A 21,595-nucleotide genomic window follows, 5' to 3' on the forward strand; every position below is an offset into this window, starting at 1 on the left:
TGTTCTGATAGTGTGTGTGTGTTCTGATGTGTGTGTGTGTGTTCTGAAGGTGTGTGTGTGTTCTGAAGGTGTGTGTGTGTTCTGATAGTGTGTGTGTGTTCTGATGTGTGTGTGTGTGTTCTGAAGGTGTGTGTGTGTTCTGATGTGTGTGTGTGTGTTCTGATGTGTGTGTGTGTTCTGAAGGTGTGTGTGTGTTCTGATGTTGTGTGTGTGTTCCGATGGTGTGTATGTGTTCTGATGTGTGTGTGTGTGTGTTCTGAAGGTGTGTGTGTGTTCTGATGTTGTGTGTGTGTTCTGATGGTGTGTGTGTGTTCTGAAGGTGTGTGTGTGTTCTGATGTTGTGTGTGTGTTCCGATGGTGTGTGTGTGTTCTGAAGGTGTGTGTGTGTTCTGAAGGTGTGTGTGTGTTCCGATGGTGTGTATGTGTTCTGATGGTGTGTGTGTGTTCTGATGGTGTGTGTGTGTGTTCTGAAGGTGTGTGTGTGTTCTGATGGTGTGTGTGTGTGTGTTCTGAAGGTGTGTGTGTGTTCTGATAGTGTGTGTGTGTTCTGATGTTGTGTGTGTGTTCTGATGGTGTGTATGTGTTCTGAAGGTGTGTGTGTGTTCTGATGTTGTGTGTGTGTTCTGAAGGTGTGTGTGTGTTCTGATGTTGTGTGTGTGTTCTGATGGTGTGTGTGTGTTCTGAAGGTGTGTGTGTGTTCCGATGGTGTGTATGTGTTCTGATGGTGTGTATGTGTTCTGATGTGTGTGTGTGTGTGTTCTGAAGGTGTGTATGTGTTCTGATGGTGTGTGTGTGTTCTGAAGGTGTGTATGTGTTCTGATGGTGTGTGTGTGTTCCGATGGTGTGTATGTGTTCTGATGTGTGTGTGTGTGTGTGTGTGTTCTGAAGGTGTGTATGTGTTCTGATGGTGTGTGTGTGTTCTGAAGGTGTGTATGTGTTCTGATGGTGTGTGTGTGTTCCGATGGTGTGTATGTGTTCTGATGGTGTGTGTGTGTTCTGATGGTGTGTGTGTGTGTTCTGAAGCTGTGTGTGTGTGTGTGTTCTGATGGTGTGTTGTGTGACTTTAAAGTTTGAATCGTCAAAATACCTAAATGATGTTTATTGCTTAAAAACGAATTGATGAATACTAGTTGTGAATTTAAACAGGATTTACCAACAGGAGCAAGTTAACAAAGTTAAATGTGGTTGTAATCCTGAGTCTCACCACTAGTGGAGCGCCACAGTCTAACATCTAAAAGGTTGGTCCTCTGGGGACCAGGAATGGGGCCGTGAGTTCACCTGGTTTAATGAAGATGCTCCTCCCTCTTTCCCGCCCAGGTTGCCTCGCCGCTCACGGTCGCTACGCTCAGAAGCTGATGAACGACTTGTTCTCCAACTACACCAACGCCTTGCGGCCGGTGGAGGACACCGACCACATCATCAACGTCACGCTGCAGATCACGCTCTCCCAGATCATCGACATGGTGACCGCGCCCTGACCGCCCATCCAGATGTTCGTGTTGTGTGTGTTGGTGCCCGTGCTCATTGTGGGTGTGTCCTTTCACCAGGATGAGCGGAACCAGATCCTGACCACCTACCTTTGGATCCGCCAGGTGTGGCTGGACGCCTACCTCACCTGGAAGAAGGAGGACTACGACGGCCTGGACACCATCCGCATCCCCAGCAGCTACGTCTGGAGACCGGACATCGTCCTGTACAACAGGTAGGCGTGGCCTCCTGCAAGGCGGACACATTGTGCTCCTTCCTTTCTGTTGGCCTCCACGCGATTTCCTGCACTTCCTCCCCCTGCAGTGCCGACGACGAGTTCTCCAGCTCCATGGAGACCAACGTGGTTCTCCGTCACGATGGCCAGGTCATGTGGGACCAGCCGGCCATCACCAAGAGCTCCTGCTCCGTGGATGTAGCCTTCTTCCCCTTTGATTTGCAGCAGTGTCACCTCACCTTTGGATCCTGGACACACAACGGTAACCAGATGGACCTGTCCAATGCCTTGGACAGCGCCGACCTGGCAGACTTTGTCCCCAATGTGGAGTGGGAGGTGAGTGTTAGCCAGGTTCATGTGCTCGAAGCGAGACCTCATCCCTGAACTCTAGTTATGTTTTTGTCCAGGTTCTGGGCATGCCAGCGAAGAAGAACGTCATCCTGTATGGTTGCTGTTCAGATCCATACCCAGACATCACCTTCAGCCTCCATCTGAAGAGGCGGGCCTCCTTCTACATCTTCAACCTCCTCATCCCCTGCATGATGATCTCCTTTTTGGCTCCGCTGGGCTTCTACCTGCCGGCTGACTCTGGTGAAAAGGTCTCTCTGGGTGTCACAGTGCTGCTGGCCCTCACTGTGTTCCAGCTGTTGGTGGCTGAGAGCATGCCGCCCTCGGAGAGCGTCCCACTGATAGGTGAGACAACTCTGATTTATACCTTTTAAGCTCTTTGGAGTTGCAACATTTTTCAACCGAGATGCTTTGGTTGCGTCTGGTTGCTGTAATGTAAAAATGTCGGCACCAGGTAGAGTGCTTTGCTCAGGATGAAGAGGGCGGATCCGCCGGTCGATCTGGTATCATGGGGTTAAATCTCATCCTCCATTGTTGTTGTCGTTGTTCAGAACTTGTTCTGTTCTATTAGAATGTGTCAGTTGGTCTTTGTGGTAGTTGTCCTGCCTCTTCTCTACTGTGATTGGACGACTTGGTAAAAAGTGACAGGGATGAGGGAAGCGTTTTATCTAAAGTTTTTTTTATTAAAAAACAGCCAAACATGCATCATAGTGCAGTGCTCTCAATGCAAAGATGCTAACATGCACAGGCCTCTCGAGAAAAGCATCAGCAGGGCCACGGCAGGAGGCATCGCGAAAGAGGCCGGACCAATGAAGCCAGGCCCTCGAGGCAGGAGGCACAAAGAGGGAGGCAGGGCTATTGGGAAGGAGGCCAGGCCCAGGCCAAGGTCTGGATGCAGGAAGCAGGGGCAAGGAGGACCAGCTTCAGACACCTCCAGGTCCAATGGACCCTATGAGACGTGAAGTCACAACGACTCCGGGGAGGAAGCAGAGTTAATAAGGTGCAATGGAGAGATGTACATTCATCCATAAGGAGAGAGAGAAGAGGAGATAGGTGCTCAGTGTATCCTAAAACATCCCCCAGCAGCCTATAAGCCTATAGCAGCATATCAAGGGGCTGGACCAGGGCAAACCTGATTCAGCCCTAACTATAAGCACTATTAAAGAGGAAAGTCTTAAGTCTATTCTTGAATGAGGTGACTGTGTCTGCCTCCCGGAGAAGTTACTCTTCTCGTAAACTATTTAATCGGTTTGAGACTTTAACCATTCAACTGTTCCAAATGATCTTTATTTCTCTTTCTCCACAGGAAAGTACTACATTGCCACCATGACGATGGTCACTGCATCCACAGCGCTCACCATCTTCATCATGAACATCCACCACTGCGGCCCCGAGGCTCGGCCCGTCCCCCAGTGGGCCGAGCGCTTCATCCTCAACTACCTCGCCCGCATCTGCTTCGTCTACGAGGTTGGCGAGAACTGCCTCGGCAGGACGGCTTCCAGGAAGCAGCCTCCGTCGCAGGAGGAGTCGGACGCCCCATCGGCCAACACCAAGGGAACCAACTGGGACGTGAACGGGCAAGTGTGGGCGGGGAGGGTGGAGGAGGTGGAGGAGGAGGTGGAGGAGGAGGGCGCCGGGGAGCCTCTGAAGCCGGGCCGAGATTTGACCACCCAGACGGAATGGAAAGAGGATCTGTTCGTGACCATCGACCACTCGGAGGAGGAAGGAGCTGCTGGAGGTCACGAGGGGGAGCGAGAGGAGGCCAACAGTGGAGGAGGGGAGCAAGGAGGCGGAGCCAGAGGAAGCAGGAGGGAGATCCTGGTGAAGACCCTGTGCGTCTGTCAGCACCGGGGGCTGCGGAGGGACGTTGAGTACATTGCCAACTCGTACCAAGACCAACGGGCCGGGCAGCTGCGCATTGGGGAGTGGAGGAAGGTCGCCAAGGTCATGGATCGCTTCTTCATGTGGCTCTTCTTCATCATGGTCTTCTTCATGAGCATCCTCATCCTGGGAAAAGCCATCTGATGGAGATCCGGCTTCAAAGATCCACATGAGTGGGTCTCGGTAGCGAGTCGGGACGGCGCTAAAATTATTTGATTCTTTTTTTTTTTGTAAGACAAGTGAACAATGTTGGTTCAGATTGTCATGAATTTCATATGGTTTATAGTTTAAGGTTTAAGGTATCCTCCTGCTGTACATCTTAACTCCATCTGGTATACAAATACAGTTTTGGGTTTGAGAGACGGCTTTCATACCTCCGAGTGACGGTAAAGTCGTCTGCAGACCATTTGAAAGCATCTCCTCCTCGGTTGGCCCAACACACATCAACGCTCCAGAATAACAGAATGATGTCGCCTTGTGAACCCAGACGATCCTTCTCAAGTCAAATGCTCCTCCAAAGGTTTGGATTTGCCAGAACAACACGCCTCAACACAACACAAAACAAAGAGGGCGCCAATGTTGTCACTTTAACATTTGACGTGTGTTGATTGGGTCTCAACGCGATGCTTTCACTAACTTAAGCGAGAAAACATTCCACCTTAAATGTCGCCGGCGGTGAATTAAAATGATTTCCTCCCAACGTTTTTTCCCGATGAAGCTTCACTCCATCTTATTCTCAGCCTGGCTTCACCCAACATTCTGATTAATGAACTACGAAGGAACACACACACACACACACACACACACACACTATCACTGTTCTAAAAACACGTTTGCGACACGTTTGTTACACAAATATGAATGTTTTTTGACAACTTAAAAATGCATACAGGATTATTTTTAAATTATCAATCACATTGAAATTATTGATATGTGGGAATGTAACTATGAATATTGGTTTTACTTTCATCAATTCATCTTTTAATACAAGATAACGCCAACGAGTTTAGCTAAGAAAAGCAGATTTTCAGCTCAAACGTAAAAACTCCTAAATGTGGTGATATCTGGGTTGAGCCGGCTCCCAGTCGGTCGGTCCCCCAAGTCCTCCCAGTCGGTCCTCCCAGTCGGTCGGTCCCCCCAGTCCCCCCAGTCCCCCCAGTCCTCCCAGTCCTCCCAGTCAGTCCTCCCAGTCGGTCGGTCCCCCCAGTCCCCCCAGTCCTCCCAGTCGGTCCTCCCAGTCGGTCGGTCCCCCCAGTCCTCTCAGTCGGTCCTCCCAGTCGGTCGGTCCCCCCAGTCCCCCCAGTCCCCCCAGTCCCCCCAGTCCTCCCAGTCGGTCCTCCCAGTGCTGCTTCCTGGCGAACGCTCCATTAAAACAAATCCTTTCTTCTAATGAAACAATGAAACACAGCTCATCTCTCAGCAGTAATAATAATTTCATAATAATGTGTCTGCACATTAATAAACTGTTATGAGGTGATGATCCTGCTGGTAATCTCTTATTCTGGAGTAATTCACCGCAAGAAGCTATTGATAAGTATGATTATCGGTTCAGATCACGCTTCTTACAAGTTCAATAAATCAAACCAGAGGAAACTTTTCTGTTGCCTTTGATTGATCTTCTTATTGATCTTCTTTTTTATCTTCTTATTGGTCTTCTTATTGGTCTTCTTATTGGTCTTCTTATTGGTCTTCTTATTGAACTTTCACAGGACTTGTGTTTTAAAAATGTTACATAACTTGCTCACAATTATTTAAAATCCAAATGTATGGACTTTTAACCTAAACTGTCAATTTAATTAAACTTTTCAAGTTTCCAAAGTAAAAAATAGTATGAAATGATCATTTCTTGCAGTGTTTGTAGTCTTCAGGATGTAAAAATAAGAAAAGCCATATTGTTCACTGTAACTACTTACATATATATATATATATATATATGTTATATATCCCGTTTGTGTGGTGTTGACCATTTGTCAGAAGACATATTTACACATTGTTGATGCTAAATAAAATACATTAAAAAGTTATTATTAAAACAACTTTGTTTGTTGAGGTTTGTGGGGACATTTCTTTCATGAATTTGAGGCAAAACATGTAATTTTGTATTTTTCATAAACTAATTATTATGATCTTATTATCATTATTGTTATCACTTGGAGAGAGGATCATGTGACCTGCTTTACATATTATATAATAACTCTTCATGGATCATCACCCTGGAGCTCTTTACAGTTCAACAATCCCTTCAAATGTAAAACCTGACAGATTTCACCTGCAATGTAATATTGTTAAAGTATAAAACACCTGGATCCATTCATTGATTTTTAAATTACAAATTTGTTTATTCAATGGGTCAATTGATAGATTTGAAGTAGATTTAATTTTCAAACCCCTAAAGTGAGATGATGTCACTTTTGAAATCCCCAACCAATGAGCCGCAGCTTGCTGAGCTTAATGTTGTTGTGTACGTCAATGTGAAAGGTTCATAGTTCGATTCCCCGTGTGGCATCACGGACATAAACACCCACTTTACTGTCAGATATGTTTGTGCTGATTACGTAACTCTTCTTGCTGTGACGTCGGCCTTCTAGAAGGAACTTTACTCTGCAATTGCAGCAGATGGAGCTAAAGAGCTGTCAAGTGAACTCTTTTTTTATTTACTTTGTCTATGATGCACATTAAAAACATTCATGTTTTCATGTGTTTAGTGATTTATTGTGTCACCAGATGTTAAGGCCCTGAAAGGTCACGTCCTGGTTTCTCGTCTCTCTGAAGGCGGTGTGTTCCAGTGCGATGTTGTGGACCACCGTGTGTGGAGGACCCTCTGCTACTTCAATCAAGCTTTTATAGAAAACCCACTTCTTTCCACGTGTCGTGGCCTCTGGCAGCAGCTGTGCTGTGGTTCCCCTCATCAGGACTCTTAGTTCTTAGCGTAACGGCTCCATTTCAATCACAACTCTCCAGAAACATCATGAAAGACCAGGACTTTGCTTCAATTGTTTTCTCCTGGGTGAAAGTCGTGTGTTTGTTCCACCCTCCCTTGTCTTTCTTCATCCTCCAGCTGACTTCTGGAGCAGAGAGTCTACATGTGACATGCAAAAAAGAAAGAAAAGTGACGCAATAACATGTAAAACCACTTAACAAATTGCTGTGTTGTTCACATGTTCTTCCCGGCAGCAGTAATGACACAGTAGAGTATCCACAGCATCATGTGACCACGTACAACCAACCGGGGTCGAGCACGGGAACGCACACAGATTATAAAGTTACCTTTTTAAGGACTCTGTAGCCCTGCAGTTTAAACTTTATGTAAAACATTAGGAACATTTTACCAACAAATCATAGAGCACCTGGACTGGGTTCACCTGGACTGGGTTCACCTGGACTGGGTTCACATGGACAGTGTTCACCTGGACTGGGTTCACGCTGGACAGGGTTCACGTTGGACAGGGTTCACCCTGGACTGGGTTCACCTGGACTGGGTTCACATGGACAGTGTTCACCTGGACAGGGTTCACCCTGGACTGGGTTCACGCTGGACAGGGTTCACGTTGGACAGTGTTCACCTGGACAGGGTTCACCCTGGACTGGGTTCACGCTGGACAGGGTTCACCTGTACAGGGTTCACGCTGGACAGGGTTCTTCTGGACTGGGTTCACCCTGGACTGGGTTCACGCTGGACAGGGTTCACCTGTACAGGGTTCACGCTGGACAGGGTTCTTCTGGACTGGGTTCACCCTGGACTGGGTTCACGCTGGACAGGTTTCACCTGTACAGGGTTCACGCTGGACAGGGTTCTTCTGGACTGGGTTCACCCTGGACTGGGTTCACGCTGGACAGGGTTCACCTGGACAGGGTTCACGCTGGACAGGGTTCTTCAGGACTGGGTTCACCCTGGACGGGTTTCACCTGGACGGGGTTCACCTGGACAGGGTTCACCCTGGACAGGGTTCACCTGGACAGGGTTCACGCTGGACTGGGTTCACGCTGGACAGGTTTCACCTGTACAGGGTTCACGCTGGACAGGGTTCTTCTGGACTGGGTTCACCCTGGACAGGGTTCACCTGGACAGGGTTCACGCTGGACAGGGTTCTTCAGGACTGGGTTCACCTGGACAGGGTTCACCCTGGACTGGGTTCACCTGGACAGGGTTCACGCTGGACTGGGTTCACCCTGGACTGGGTTCACCTGGACAGGGTTCATCCTGACGTAGCAGCTGTAATTTGTGTCTGGGAAAAGTCTCTGAGGTATGGAGGCCACAAGAGTAGTTTTGGGTTGGCTACAGAAAAATTGGTTCAAGGTGTCGAAGTCTATGTTGCAGAGTGACTTTTCTGGGCGGAATCGTGGCCAGAACACGGCAGGCTATGACTGAGGAACAGAAATCATCGATTTTAGAGCATACAAAGCCGGTAACAGTAAGGGGCATGATGACATTTTTAGGGTTGGTGACCTAGAGTAAGAATTTCATTACTAATTTCTCGGAGCAAGTGTCCCCGTTGAGGAGACTTATACAGGGCACAGGCTATCAAAATTACTCAAAGCCATTGGTATAAAGGACGGATTTGTGAATTCTGTCCTATTTCAAAAGGGGGAGGGGTGCACGAATAGGAGAATTTTGATGTACTACAGTGGGAAATTAGACAATGTGGAAATAGGACACCCCACGTGTGTCAGAGACGTAGCGGCCATAGGGAAGGCACTGATAAAAACAGCCCATCTAACGATGGAGCACCAGACTGTTTCTATTTATTTATTTTATTTTATTTATTTATTTTGCAGGGACAATGCACACTAATCAACAGTAGGACTGTAAGTGGGCCAGATGTTTGTAAGGCACCCTAAAATACATTTTTCTACAGTCAAATGCTTTCACACACTCCGCGGCAAGGCAGACAACTCGGCAAAACCTTTACTAAGACACACATACATTTTGAGGCCTCAGCTAAAAACATGGCAACACAGATCATGAAATGAAGTTGCACCAGACCTCAGAGAAAGAGCCACTGACTGAACCAGACGACACCTACTACTGCGACGGACACAGCCATCAGACACTGGACCGAGAGATAGTGGGGTCTTATGCGGTAGTGAGAAGAGGACCTGAGGGCTGGGAGATAGTAAGAACAGGCATAGTTCCACAACCAGCAGAATTAACAGCACTAACATTACATTACATTACATGTCATTTAGCTGATGCTTTTATCCAAAGCGACTTACAATAAGTGCATTGTAACAGAAGCATGTAAGGCAGCGAAGGGAAAGAGAGTGAATGTCGCGCCAAGAGTAGAAACGCGCCTCGTACCACAACACTCACGCAGAAAGGTAGACTAGTCGTTGCACGGCCCAGAACTGTGAGAAGAGGTCAGGAGCGCCAATCCTGCTGAAATCCTACCTTGAAGGAAGAACACAGTGTGTCAGAGTGGGTGATGTTTCATCATCTACTCTAAGATCTACTGTGGGAGTACCCCAGGGTTCTATTTTGGGACCCCTTTTATTCAGTTTATACATTAATGATTTGCCGGATGTCTGCGATGGGTGTGATATTCAAATGTATGCTGACGATACAGTGATGTATGTGCATGCAAAGAACAAAGAACAAGCTGCACTTAAACTCACGTCCACACTGACTAATGTAACTAAATGGCTTGCCTTCATCTGAATGTTAAAAAGACTGTTTGTATGTTCTTCACAAAGAAGGCTTGCAAAGTGTCTCCGGAGTAAGACGTTTATGTTGCTGGTGAGAGGCTACAGGTAGTGTCAGATTTTAAATATTTAGGTATTTTTATTGATTCTAATCTCTCTTTTAAAAAACAGGTAAACCATGTGACAAAGGCCTTGAAATTTAATCTCATGAATTTTAGATATATAAGACACTGTTTAACCATGCGGGCTGCAAAATGTTATTTTAATGCAACGATTGTCCCCCATCTGACCTACTGCTTAACCAGCTGGGCATAAGCCAACAGCACAACATTAAAATGTATTCACATTCTCCATAAGCAAGCCATAAAAACACTTGATAAAAAAAAAAAGCCAATTTAAATGGTATGGCTCCGCCCCCGCTTAGTGAACTTGTCAAAGCAGTCAAAGCAGCAGACTCACTACAAGAGGTGATTGTGTCATTTCATATAGGTCAAGCTCGTTTAGCAAGTCTACATTCTCAGTGAAGGCAGGTCATTCGATGCTCTGCCACCACACATACGTTCACAACGTTCCAGCATAACCTGAAGGAATGGCTTGTTGCCAATCAGGTGTGCAGTCATTGATGTGCTGTCTGTCCTGATGCTTGTTTCTCCTTTATGTGCATTTGTTTTTCATGTGTATGTTGTATTGTAGCTGGGTTTGTTCTGCCTGATTCATGCTGCAGCCCGTTATGTCTCTGGTCTATTGTTGTACCCTTTCTTTTTGCTGTGTACTGGTTTTGTTTATATGTTGTTGTCAGTTTGTCTATGAATTGTATTTCCATTTTATTTTGAGATTTTGTTATTTTAGGCTGCCTTAAAAACATCTGGCCAGGGACAGCAGTTGGAAATTAGCCTTCTTCTCAACCTGTGTGTTATTCCCTGCTTTTGCAATCGCAGAGAGCGCTTGTACTTTGCTTGTGATCAGAGAATAAATCTACCAGAATGAGAGAAGTTGTTGGCTGAATTCTTTCGAAGGCTCTACCAGGCAGACAGTATATTACACGCTTTTGGCTGCATGTCTTTGGACTGCGGGAGGAAGCCGGAGATCGTGGAGAGAACCCACGCTGCCACGGGGAGAACATGCAAACTCCACACAGAAGGACTGCCCAGACCAGGCCTTTTCTGGTGTTGTTTGTTCCTTCAACTCAATTCAATTCAGTTTATTTTGTATAGCCCAAAATCACACATTACAAACTCCCCTCAGAGGGCTTTACAATCTGTACACATACGACATCCCTGACCTTTGACCTCACATCGGATCAGGAACAACTCCCAAAAAATAGAATGAATATGACAGAAATGTATGAATAATTAGTAGGCATGGACCACGATCCAGACCTCCACAGTCCATGAAACAGAAAGAGGTAGAGAGGAGAGGGGGGGGGGGGGGGGGGCATCAGCATGTGGACTTTGTCTATTGTTGTCTGTATGAATTTATGAGGTTTCCCCACTGGGGATTAATACAGTTTTCTAATCTAATATATCAGCAGTTATTTGTTGACCATATTTTGCATAAATAATCTGAATCTGCAAAGTAACTTAAATGATCAAATATATGTACTGAATGAGTGAAAATTAAAATATTACCCTTTGCAGAAAACAAAAATACTTACAAACATTAAAGTACCTCAAAATAGTACAGTCATGGAGTAAATGTACTACAACACTTTCACACTGTTCACACCCTGACCCGGCTGAATGGTTCCCTACATGGGCTCTAACCTGCCTGTTTGGAGACCCTATATTGTCTGCTGGTGCATCTTGGGTAATGACATGGTGACCTGTCCAGGTGTACCCAGCCTCATGCCCTGTGAGTGCTGGTTTAGGCTACAATGATAAAAAGCTAAAGATAAGCCAGGCTTGATAAGCAAGAGAAGAAATGGACTTTGGAAACCTTCATACCTCACGCCTTGTAGACGGTATACAGTAATGTGCACTGCACTGCAGAATACTGCCCAATAAACATGAGTATAAATGTGATTGTCCAGGCTCAGGACCAGCTTGACACTGTAAACCAGTCAAACGTGGAATGTGTAGTAAGTTCTGCAGGTCTGCATTGTGCAACTTTGTTATGAACAGCAAGCCAAAACAGTAAAACTAAAAACAAAACTATCAACTGTTGCATGCTGGGAGCTCTGGGGACTACACTGCCCCTTAATGCTCCACGGCAGGCAGTAAGGAGTGTTAATGTTTCTGAAACAAATGTGATCATTAATGAGGTCCACTGTGTAGAACACTGATCAACAGTATCAGACGTAATTAGCCCTCTGGGAGGCTCAGTGATGGTCGTGTATCAGAGCTCAGAGACACCGTTACAGGCACTAATGAAAGCCCTCGGGATCTACAGGGACTATCTTCACTGTCAATGCACGACTAACCTTTGGCTGCTGGTGGTTCAAAATACTATGTTTTGGTCCACAGTAAGAAAACTAAACACTTAAATGGTGGATTTTTTTTAATTGGGACATTCATAGTCCTAAACAACCCCGTCCTCTAGTACCATCGTTTACAGATAAAACATGTCATGACCTCATTGACACTGGTCCATAATGAAATGGGTTTCCTGAATTGGTGTAAAAGAACTTGACAGAACTCTGACCTCAACCCTATCCAAAAGCTTAGGTCTGAACTAGAACACTGACTGCAAGCCAACATAGAAGGCTATTGTTTCCAGAACACACACTTGTGCAGATACAACAAAAGGTCTGCAGACTGAAGTCTCTCATCTCTCAGGAGAAAGGGCCTTTCCCCGTCCATCGGCCTGAACTCCTCCCTGGAGCTTTTAATTCTATTAACCTGCTGGTCACTGAGACAGCTGGGAGCTCAGAGGCCTCCAGGACACTCATTACAGCCCAATAGTTAGAACACAGATATACCACAACACAAGTTTCAATACTGACACAACAACTGAGATGAATCCAGTCTGGGTGAAAGTATTCTAACTTAACTGAAAGATAAAGAAAGGCTTTATTGTTCGTGTGTAGTTTTCAAACTGAAAGCAGCTTTAAAGTTTTTAGTTGTGAACATCCTGGAGTATCATACAGAGTATCCAACATCTATCAGTATCATGTCTAAATTGTATGACTAAGAATTAGATACATTTCTTGTATACAAGTTGAAGTTTTTACTTGATGGCAGTGCTAGCTAGAAAGTATTCAAACATGATGCTTAGTCATGAATATTCACAGCAAATTGTATTGTTTTACATCAAGAAGCTATTGAGAGACGCTCCTCTTGTAACATTGTTGGATGGACAAAAGAAATTACATAATAAAACAATAAACAAAGCCATATTAGTTTGATATTATGGCCACTGATGGAAGAATCAATATCTATGATAATATGTTCACCATCTACAGATTTATTGAGTGATTAAGTTTAATCTGTGGCCTCAACTTCTGCAAAGCTAACTTTCTGTGTGTGATAAGTTGAAGAAAAGGTCCCTGCAGGGTTCCCATCTCCACTCGCTGGTAACCACTGATGAACCCATTGTTGCTGCAACAAGAAACAAACAAACAGTAATATATTACTTGTGGGAAGTTCTTAGAGAACGTTCAAGATATTTGAACTGCTGCTGAATCAATTGTACTGATTTTATATTATTTCAATGACGAGAATAATTTCATGACAAAATAACTACATTTGTTCAACACAGCGGTTTCTTTATGCTGAAACAAGTCAGATTCTACACCTTCCAGCTGCTGTGTGTTTTTTATGAAGCAAAGGTCAAAGCTAAGGATGTTGGGGTCGAGTCAAACGTCAACGTCATTGGCGTTGCGCTTCAAACTATGACTCTGTATTCCTCTAGCGCCATCTGTGGACGTGTCAGGGATAGCATGTCAGTTTCTGCTCACTGTCTTTTAAAATGAAACTTTGAATGACACCATATTCATAAGAATTGTACAGTTTCTGTGCATTACATGGATACAGTCTCTTACTAAGATAACATTCCAATGTAGGTTTATTTATTAGGTGCACTCACGCAGGTTAGACTTAGGAAACAAAAGTACTTGGATAGGCTGTGGAAAAGATCTAGGTTTGCGTTCAAATAAGTACGTTTGTTACGTCACTAAATGGTAAAGTAAGTCAACATTGACTTGGTTTCATACAGGACATGAACAGCGCTCTCCTGGTGAAAGTGTTGTGTTTTTTGACCTATCTAAGCTCCCCTTCCACCCCCTCTTTCAGTTGCTCTGTCGGTCTAATAATGATGTGGACATTGCGTGTTGTTGATATTAACTAACTAAACCTTAATCTCAGGGTTGTTACGGAATTATGTTCATGGTGTAAATCAGTGGTTCTGAAACCTTTTCTGTCACGCCCCAATTTGGAGGAAGAAAAATGTTCATGTCCCAACAAAATTGTAACAAAATATTAAAATGTATTGAGAGTATTTAAATAACAAACATTTTGTGACTCCTCCATCTGTGCTTTTATAAATAATAGAATTTAAAAAAAATGCAATCACTTTTGTGTAAACCAGATTCCTCCATCAGATAACAAATAAAATGTGCAATCACTTTGTTAGAACAATGCAAATAAAGTTCTATCTGTGCAAAAAACAATGAATATCAGGCAAAACAATAGCTTATTGTGGCTGCTATTAACATGTTTTGCAATGAATATCTTTTCAGGAGAATAACAATAAAGTGTAACCTCTAAACTAAACAAGTTCAAATATTTGGTAATTCAATTAAATTCAATTAAATTCAGTTTATTTTGTATAGCCCAATATCACAAATTACAAATTATCCTCAGAGGGCTTTACAATCTGTACACATACGACATCCCTGACCTTTGACCTCACATCGAATCAGGAAAAACTCTCCAAAAATAACCTTTGACAGGGAAAAAAGGGAAGAAACCTTCAGGAGAGCAACAGAGGAGGATCCCTCTCCCCGGATGGACAGATGAATAGATGTCATGTGACCAGATGAACAGAGTTACAGAGTTACATAAACACATTACATGAATATGACAATGTATGAATGGAACTCCAATCCATGAAACAGAAGGAGGTAGAGAGGAGGGGGGGGCGGGGCATCAGCAGGGCCAATGGGAGGCCGGCTCACCAGCATCAGACACCTCCAGGTCCAATGGACCCTATGAGACGTGAAGTCACAACGACTCCGGGGAGGAAGCAGAGTTAATAAGGTGCAATGGAGAGATGTAAATTCATCCATAAGGAGAGAGAGAAGAGGAGATAGGTGCTCAGTGTATCCTAAAACATCCCCCAGCAGCCTATAAGCCTATAGCAGCATATCAAGGGCTGGACCAGGGCAAACCTGATTCAGCCCTAACTATAAGAACTATTAAAGAGGGAAGTCTTAAGTCTATTCTTGAATGAGGTGACTGTGTGTGCCTCCAGGACTGAAAGTGGAAGCTGGTTCCATAAAAGAGGAGCTTGATAACTGAAGGCTCTTGCTCCCATCCTACTTTTTAGGACTCTAGGAACCACAAGTAGCCCCGCATTTAGTGAGCGCAGCTCTCTAGTGGGGCAATATGGTACTACAAGCTCCTTAAGATATGATGGTGCATCACCAATAAAGGCTTTGTAGGTGAGGAGAAGAATTTTAAATGTGATTCTTGATTTTACAGGGAGCCAGTGCAGAGCAGCTAATACAGGAGTCATGTGATCTCTTTTCTTAGTTGTTGTGAGTACACGAGCTGCAGCATTCTGGATCAACTGGAGGGATTTAAGAGACTTATTAGGGCAGCCTGATAATAAGGAGTTGCAGTAATCTAGTCTGGAAGTAACAAACGCGTGAACCAGCTTTTCTGCATCTTTTTGGGACAAGATGTGCCTGATTTTTGAAATGTTACGTAGATGAAAAAATGCAGTCCTTGAGATTTGCTTAACGTGGGAGTTAAAGGACAAGTCTCGGTCAAAGATAACTAGAGATTCTTTACAGTGGTGTTGGATGCCAGGGCAATGCCATCTACAGAAACCACATCACCAGATAATTGATCTCTGAGGTGTTCAGGGCCAGTAAAATAACTTCAGTTTTGTCTGAGTTTAACATCAGGAAGTTGCAGGTCATCCATGTTTTTATGTCTTGAAGACATTCTTGAATTTTAGCGAGCTGGTTGGTCTCCTCTGGTTTGATCGATAGATATAATTGAGTATCGTCTGCATGCAATGAAAGTTTATGCAGTGTTTCCTGATAATATTGCCCAAAGGAAGCATATATAAGGTAAATAAAATTGGTCCAAGCACAGAACCTTGTGGAACTCCCTGATTAACGTTGGTGTCATTGAGGCTTCATCGTTTACAAATACAAACTGAGATCGATCTGATAAATAGGATTTAAACCAACTTAGTGCGGTACCTGAAATGCCAATCGACTGATCCAGTCTCTGTAATAGGATGTCATGATTAATGGTGTCGAACGCAGCACTAAGGTCTAACAAGACCAGTACAGAGATGAGTCCTTTATCAGCACATTGGTCTAACAAGACCAGTACAGAGATGAGTCCTTTATCAGATACAATCAGAAGGTCATTAGTGATTTTGACCAGTGCTGTCTCTGTGCTGTGGTTATTATTATTATAGTAATATAAGTTGATATAGGGCGATGTCCTGGTGGTCTACAGGTTTAGACTCCAACCATGAACCCCAACGCCTCGCCTCATTTCCTGGCATCACTCTGCTGTCCGCAAGAATTAAAATAGAGGCATAAAATGAAGTATATATTTTGAATAAGTTGATTTCTGCAAAGAAATCTATGAATGCAGCTCAACAAGTAGCTCCAGGCAGAGTGACCCAAGGTCAAAACTATAAAGATGGTCACATGATCCCATATAATCATTCAAGTTGTAAGATTCTGAAAAAGAGAAACCAAAATATTCTTTATGCTCAGCTTTGTGTTCTAAATCCAACTCTCGGCTTTCTGTGGAAAAACATTTTGTACTAAACTAAACTTGATGCAGGCTGCAGGGGGTGGAGTTGATGTGTCGATAGCAACGTTGACTATGAAGGGATTGGCATTACTATTGGACATACACAACACAAAGTAAAATCATTAAAAGCAAACCCTCTCTCCTCAACACTCAGAGCATCATCAGCTCTGAAGAGAAGATGGGAGGGCGGAAAACGCTGCTTTAGACTCGTTACAAAAACATGAATATTGCTCTGATCATTAGACATTACTTTTATTTATTTTATAACATTTTAAATTGCTCTGAGACATATGTCAGTTGTTTTATTGCAGGTACTACTTTGTGATGTGTGAAAAGTTTGGACGGTTTTGATAAACAAATTTTTACAGAACCACATGGTTCTGGATGGAGAACCTAACGATGGTAACAGCTCTCAAACAGCCTATCGTGTTCCAGCTGGAGGGTTTCTATGTACCACCAGGCTACGGCGCTTTCTTCTTCTTCCTGGCTCTGTTGAACTTCATACTAATGCTGTTGGCCAATGGTGTGGTGCTGTGTGTTATTGTCATGGACAAGAACCTGCACAGGCCCATGTTCATAATGGTTTGTAACCTTGTAGTCTGTGATCTGCTGGGGGCCACGGCGGTGCTGCCTCGCCTTATGATGCACTTCTTGATGGGCCAGAAGAGGATCGCCTACATCCCGGCAATCGCCCAGGCCTTCTCTGTGCACATGTACGGCGTGGCAGCGCAGACTATTCTGGGTGCGATGGCCTATGACAGGTATGGAAACGCATCTGCACATCAAGACAATTAATCAACTACTCAAGTCTTTCTGTCATGCATAAATAGTGCAGGTTCACTCTGATGACTTTAGTCTTTCAGAAGAAGATTTCAGCTGTTCACTGTCATGTCAGGCTGATGTTTTCTTACTTGGGTTATAAAACGTTGGTAATGGACTGCTGCAAGTGAGCACACCTTGCCCTCCTCCCAGGTATCCAGTCTGTATCTAAAGATAAGATAGGTCTTAGTTTATAAAAAGTCATTTTTCAATTGTTCCTAATAAGGATGCATGCGCTGACCACCTTACCATTCTTGTGCCGCTGCTCTAAGCTCTTTAAATTGAAAATATCTGAACTTCCCAGTAAAGCGCTGGTGCCGTAACTGTAGTAAATGGAGCAGAAGGTTGTTTTGGCCGTGTCTGTCTGTCTTGAACTCCGTATTTCGGACAGACACTATCATAATAAAGACTGGAAAGTCCATTTAGGGGTGGATCGGCCGAGTGGGCAGACGGCTCAAAGGCCATCCTTCACCAGCTGCATGGTCACCTTCTTTGCAGACTGGACTTGGCAGCCATAAACTGTGTTGTGTTTACGTGTTTGTATGTGAGCGAAGCCTATACACGGGTATCATACAGAAACAGATGTAAACAATTTGACTGGCTAAGATCCCTAAAGATAACTAACCTGTAACTGTAAAAAAGATATGGATGTTTCTATCAGAGGATCGACGGTTCGATCCCTGCTAACTGCCCTAGTCGATGTGTCCTTGAGCAAGACACTTAACCCAGAATTGCTCCCAGTAGCTGTGTCTACGGTGTGTTAATGTAAGTCGCTTTGGATAAAAGTGTCAGCTAAATGAAATGTAATGTCTTTGACAGTGCTCTCCCTCTGCAGGTACATCGCCGTGTGTGAACCACTCAGGTATCACGCCATCATGACATCGGCTCGGCTACATTCCTGCTGCGCCCTGGCCTGGTTCATCGCTGGGCTGTTGATTACTGTACTCTTCATTTTACACATGAACACCCCACTGTGTGGCAATACCATCCAACATGTCTACTGCAGCAACCGTGCTATCCTGAACCTGGCCTGCAGTCCCACCCCCATCAATAACCTCTATGGTAGGTGCATTCATTTAGAATAACGGAGCAAAGATAAGATATGTTGTCGAAGCTTGGCCCTTATCAAGAGGTGTTCAGCATGTTGCACTGTTTTCTTGATACCTGACTCACGGAATAACTGTACATTTCTTTTTTCTTTTCTTTAGGTCTGTCCATAACCTGGACTGTGAATGCAAGCATCTTCCTCATCATTGCTTTTTCCTACTTCAGAATCATGCATGCTTGTGTGAAACAAGGCAGAGCTGACCGTGGCGTCCGGAATAAGTCCTTTCAGACCTGCGTACCCCATCTTCTTATTTTTGTACTCTACCAAATAGCTATAATGGTCATCGTTATTAGTCACAGGTTCCCGTCACTGTCACAAAATATCAAGAAGTTTGTCAGCATCATGTTCATCATCATTCCACCAGCTATCAACCCCATCATATATGGACTAGTCAGTAAAGAGTTACGTAATAGCATCATCACGCATTTTATCCATTTACATGTCCATCAGAAACAAATTAGAGGGGTTTAACTTCTTAACGTCATTGTATTCCTGATAATAGTTATTTTTCCCATCTTACATGCTCGTAAAGTTTTCAATAACTTTACATGTTTCAGTCCGAGAGATTATTTAGGTTTTAGGCATAGAAGTGGCCTAGTTGTCCAGTTGTTTCCCCATTTCTTTTGTCTGTAGCTACTATCAACTATCAATACTATCTTGGTTTTGGTTTCTCAGACTAATAGCTGCTAATTTATTATCGAAAAAAGTATAAAGCTCAAATTTCTAGAAGTTTTACAAATATAATGACAACAATATCTGTTAATTATCCTAGTGTACAAGGTACACAACATATACACAAATTATTAACGTTGTTATTTCAGGTAAATTCGGCAGGTGGAAACACAGTGAAGTGAATAGGTGGACAATGTAGGTTCTGTAAATGTTTTCTGTGAAAGACAAACTGTACGTCTTTTTAACCTATGGGCTATATGTTTGCTAACCAGTAATACACCAATTTGCGTTTTCTGTTTGCTGTGCTCATGATTGAAATATAAATGCCAATCACATTTTATTGTTAATAAATGTATTTTCTCTGTACCTTTTGTTTTAATTAAAGCTGAGAAACAATCAGAAGAATGCTTCAGTTTGTAGAAAATAAGAACACGGTTACTTGACAGTTCTTGACAGAACTTGCAGCCAACTTGCTGTAATTTGCTTTGGGATTTCCGAATGTTGCATCATCTGACGTAATGATTACTAATTCGCCCTACAATAACATTGGGTGGGTAGCTCTTGATAGGTGGATAGTGTCAGCAGTGATTGAAGAGGATGAAGATTAAAGATTGAGAAACAAGAGATACTTCAATGTGGCATTACTTATCTGCAAGTAAGGGTGTCTTCCTAATTTCTGATCAATGTCGAATCAAGTATAGTCATTTCTGTAGCTTTTAATGTTACTAATAAATATCTGACATTGAGAATACAAGAACATTTTCTGTGACTATAAAATCATTTAGTTTTTTCAAGTTGATGGAAAACTAAAATAAATTATTTTCAATTTCTGGTCAATGTCAAATGATGGCAATCTACTTCTGCAGCCTTGTATTGCATGTATGGATTAAAAAGGTCTGAGACCTTAATATAGTTTTGTTATTTCAGGTTGATGGAAAACTACACCTATAACAGCCCCACGCTCCAGCTGGAGGCACTGAATGTCTCAAAAGTGTCTCTCTACCCCGTCTTTCTCTTGTTTTTATTCTCTTACCTGTTTTTAATGGTTGCAAATGTAAGCATTGCTGTTCTAATTTTCATTGACAAGAACCTTCACCAGCCCATGTATCTCCTTTTCTGCAACTTGCCATTAAATGACATACTTGGAAATTCTATTTTGATGCCCCGTTTGCTTATAGACATGATGAAGCCTTCCTCTGAGCTCTTCATCAGTTATTATGAATGTGTGGCTCAAGCTTTCAGCACACACATGTTTGGTACCACTAGTCTCACTGTGCTCATGATTATGGCCTTTGACAGATATGTGGCCATCAGTAATCCTCTGCGCTATGCTTCCATAATGACCAACAAAATGGTGATGAAGCTGACGGTGTCTGCCTGGGGAGTGGCCCTTGTATTGGTGGGGATTCTACTCGGTCTGACCATACGACTGAACCGATGTAGGACTCTGATTGAAAGCCCTTACTGTGACAATGCCTCACTGTTTAAACTCTCCTGTGAGAGTGTGTTGATTAATAATGTCTATGGCCTCACTTTCACCGTGGTCCTGTTCACATGTTCTATCGGCAGCATGGTTATCACTTATACAAAGATTACAGTCGTCTGTCTCACCAGTAATAGCAAGTCTTTGAACAGTAAAGCCTTGAAGACCTGCAGCACTCATCTGGTTGTGTTTCTGATCATGATGATCAGTGCAATGTCAAACATTACTCTGCATCGCTTCCCTCAGTTCACAGACTACAGAAAGCTCAGTCGAATTTTGTTTCATGTTGTTCCTGGCAGCCTCAACCCCATTATTTATGGAGTGCAGTCTAAAGAAATACAGATTTTTTTGACCAAGTTTTTTAACTCCAAGAAAGTTTTGCCATCATTGTAAAGAGAATTTCCACTTTTCTTTATATATTTTTTTACCGCAACATATAATGTGACCTAAGGGTGCCTCACTGTGCTTTGTCCCTTATTAGTGTTAATTAATGCATTAAAGCTACTAATGCTAATACTACTCTAATTATATGTTTAATTTGTTTTATATGGATTGACTTATGTTGTCATTTGATAATGTTTATTCTGTACATATCTATTGCACTTATGCTCATCCTGGGAGAGAGATCCTTCCTCAGTTGTTCTCCCTGACATTTTCCCCTTTTAATTGTTTTTTCCTGCGCAAGGGTGCTAGGACAGAGGATGCTGTATGCCGGAAAGATTGGAAAGCCCCCTGGGGCAAATTTGGGATATTGGGCTAATCAAATAAAATTGAATAAAACAAAATGTAATCAGAATCTTTGATTAGTTTTTATATTTCCCTACAGCTCAGCAATAAGTGATGTTCTCTGACAACTGTCTTATAAGGAAATTACAAATGCAAGGACATTGTGTAATCCATGTAAAAAACTCAACAGATTAATTTATGGAAACAAAATTGGCAGCTGAGATCTCATTGGGTGAACAAAACAACCCTCGGACATTGCCCCCTATACTGCATAG

General features: G+C 43.4%; 3 protein-coding genes across 3 annotated transcripts in view; all 3 read left to right on the plus strand.

Moving 5' to 3' along the window:
• The window catches only part of LOC117742942 (neuronal acetylcholine receptor subunit alpha-9), an 11,319-nt gene extending 7,244 nt beyond the window's left edge, over positions 1-4,075 (plus strand). Inside the window, exons 2-6 of the mRNA XM_034550617.1 lie at positions 1,318-1,463; positions 1,548-1,702; positions 1,792-2,038; positions 2,110-2,395; positions 3,357-4,075. Coding sequence (XP_034406508.1) covers positions 1,318-1,463; positions 1,548-1,702; positions 1,792-2,038; positions 2,110-2,395; positions 3,357-4,075 — 1,553 coding nt within the window. The remainder of the gene's footprint in view (positions 1-1,317; positions 1,464-1,547; positions 1,703-1,791; positions 2,039-2,109; positions 2,396-3,356) is intronic.
• Positions 4,076-16,911: 12,836 nt separating this feature from the next.
• On the plus strand, positions 16,912-18,910 carry LOC117742762 (olfactory receptor 52E4-like). The gene is made up of 3 exons (XM_034550382.1): positions 16,912-17,273; positions 18,167-18,393; positions 18,711-18,910. The coding sequence occupies exons 1-3, from the start codon at positions 16,912-16,914 to the stop codon at positions 18,908-18,910; spliced, it is 789 nt and encodes a 262-aa protein (XP_034406273.1).
• A 1,114-nt stretch (positions 18,911-20,024) lies between these two features.
• LOC117742763 (olfactory receptor 146-like) lies at positions 20,025-20,987 on the plus strand. The gene has a single exon (XM_034550383.1). It carries the CDS (start codon positions 20,043-20,045, stop codon positions 20,985-20,987), a length of 945 nt encoding a protein of 314 aa, XP_034406274.1. The 5' UTR covers positions 20,025-20,042.
• The last annotated feature ends 608 nt before the right edge of the window (positions 20,988-21,595 follow it).

This window comes from Cyclopterus lumpus, chromosome 14, assembly GCF_009769545.1.
Source record: "Cyclopterus lumpus isolate fCycLum1 chromosome 14, fCycLum1.pri, whole genome shotgun sequence".
Classification (NCBI taxonomy): domain Eukaryota; kingdom Metazoa; phylum Chordata; class Actinopteri; order Perciformes; family Cyclopteridae; genus Cyclopterus; species Cyclopterus lumpus.

Coding starts and splice junctions, on each gene's coding strand:
- LOC117742762 (XM_034550382.1), top strand. CDS start 16,912: ATGGTAACAGCTCTCAAACAGCCTATCGTGTTCCAGCTGGAGGGTTTC. Junction 17,274..18,166: donor GGTGCGATGGCCTATGACAG/GTATGGAAACGC, acceptor CTCCCTCTGCAG/GTACATCGCCGTGTGTGAAC. Junction 18,394..18,710: donor CCCCATCAATAACCTCTATG/GTAGGTGCATTC, acceptor TCTACCAAATAG/CTATAATGGTCATCGTTATT.
- LOC117742763 (XM_034550383.1), top strand. CDS start 20,043: ATGGAAAACTACACCTATAACAGCCCCACGCTCCAGCTGGAGGCACTG.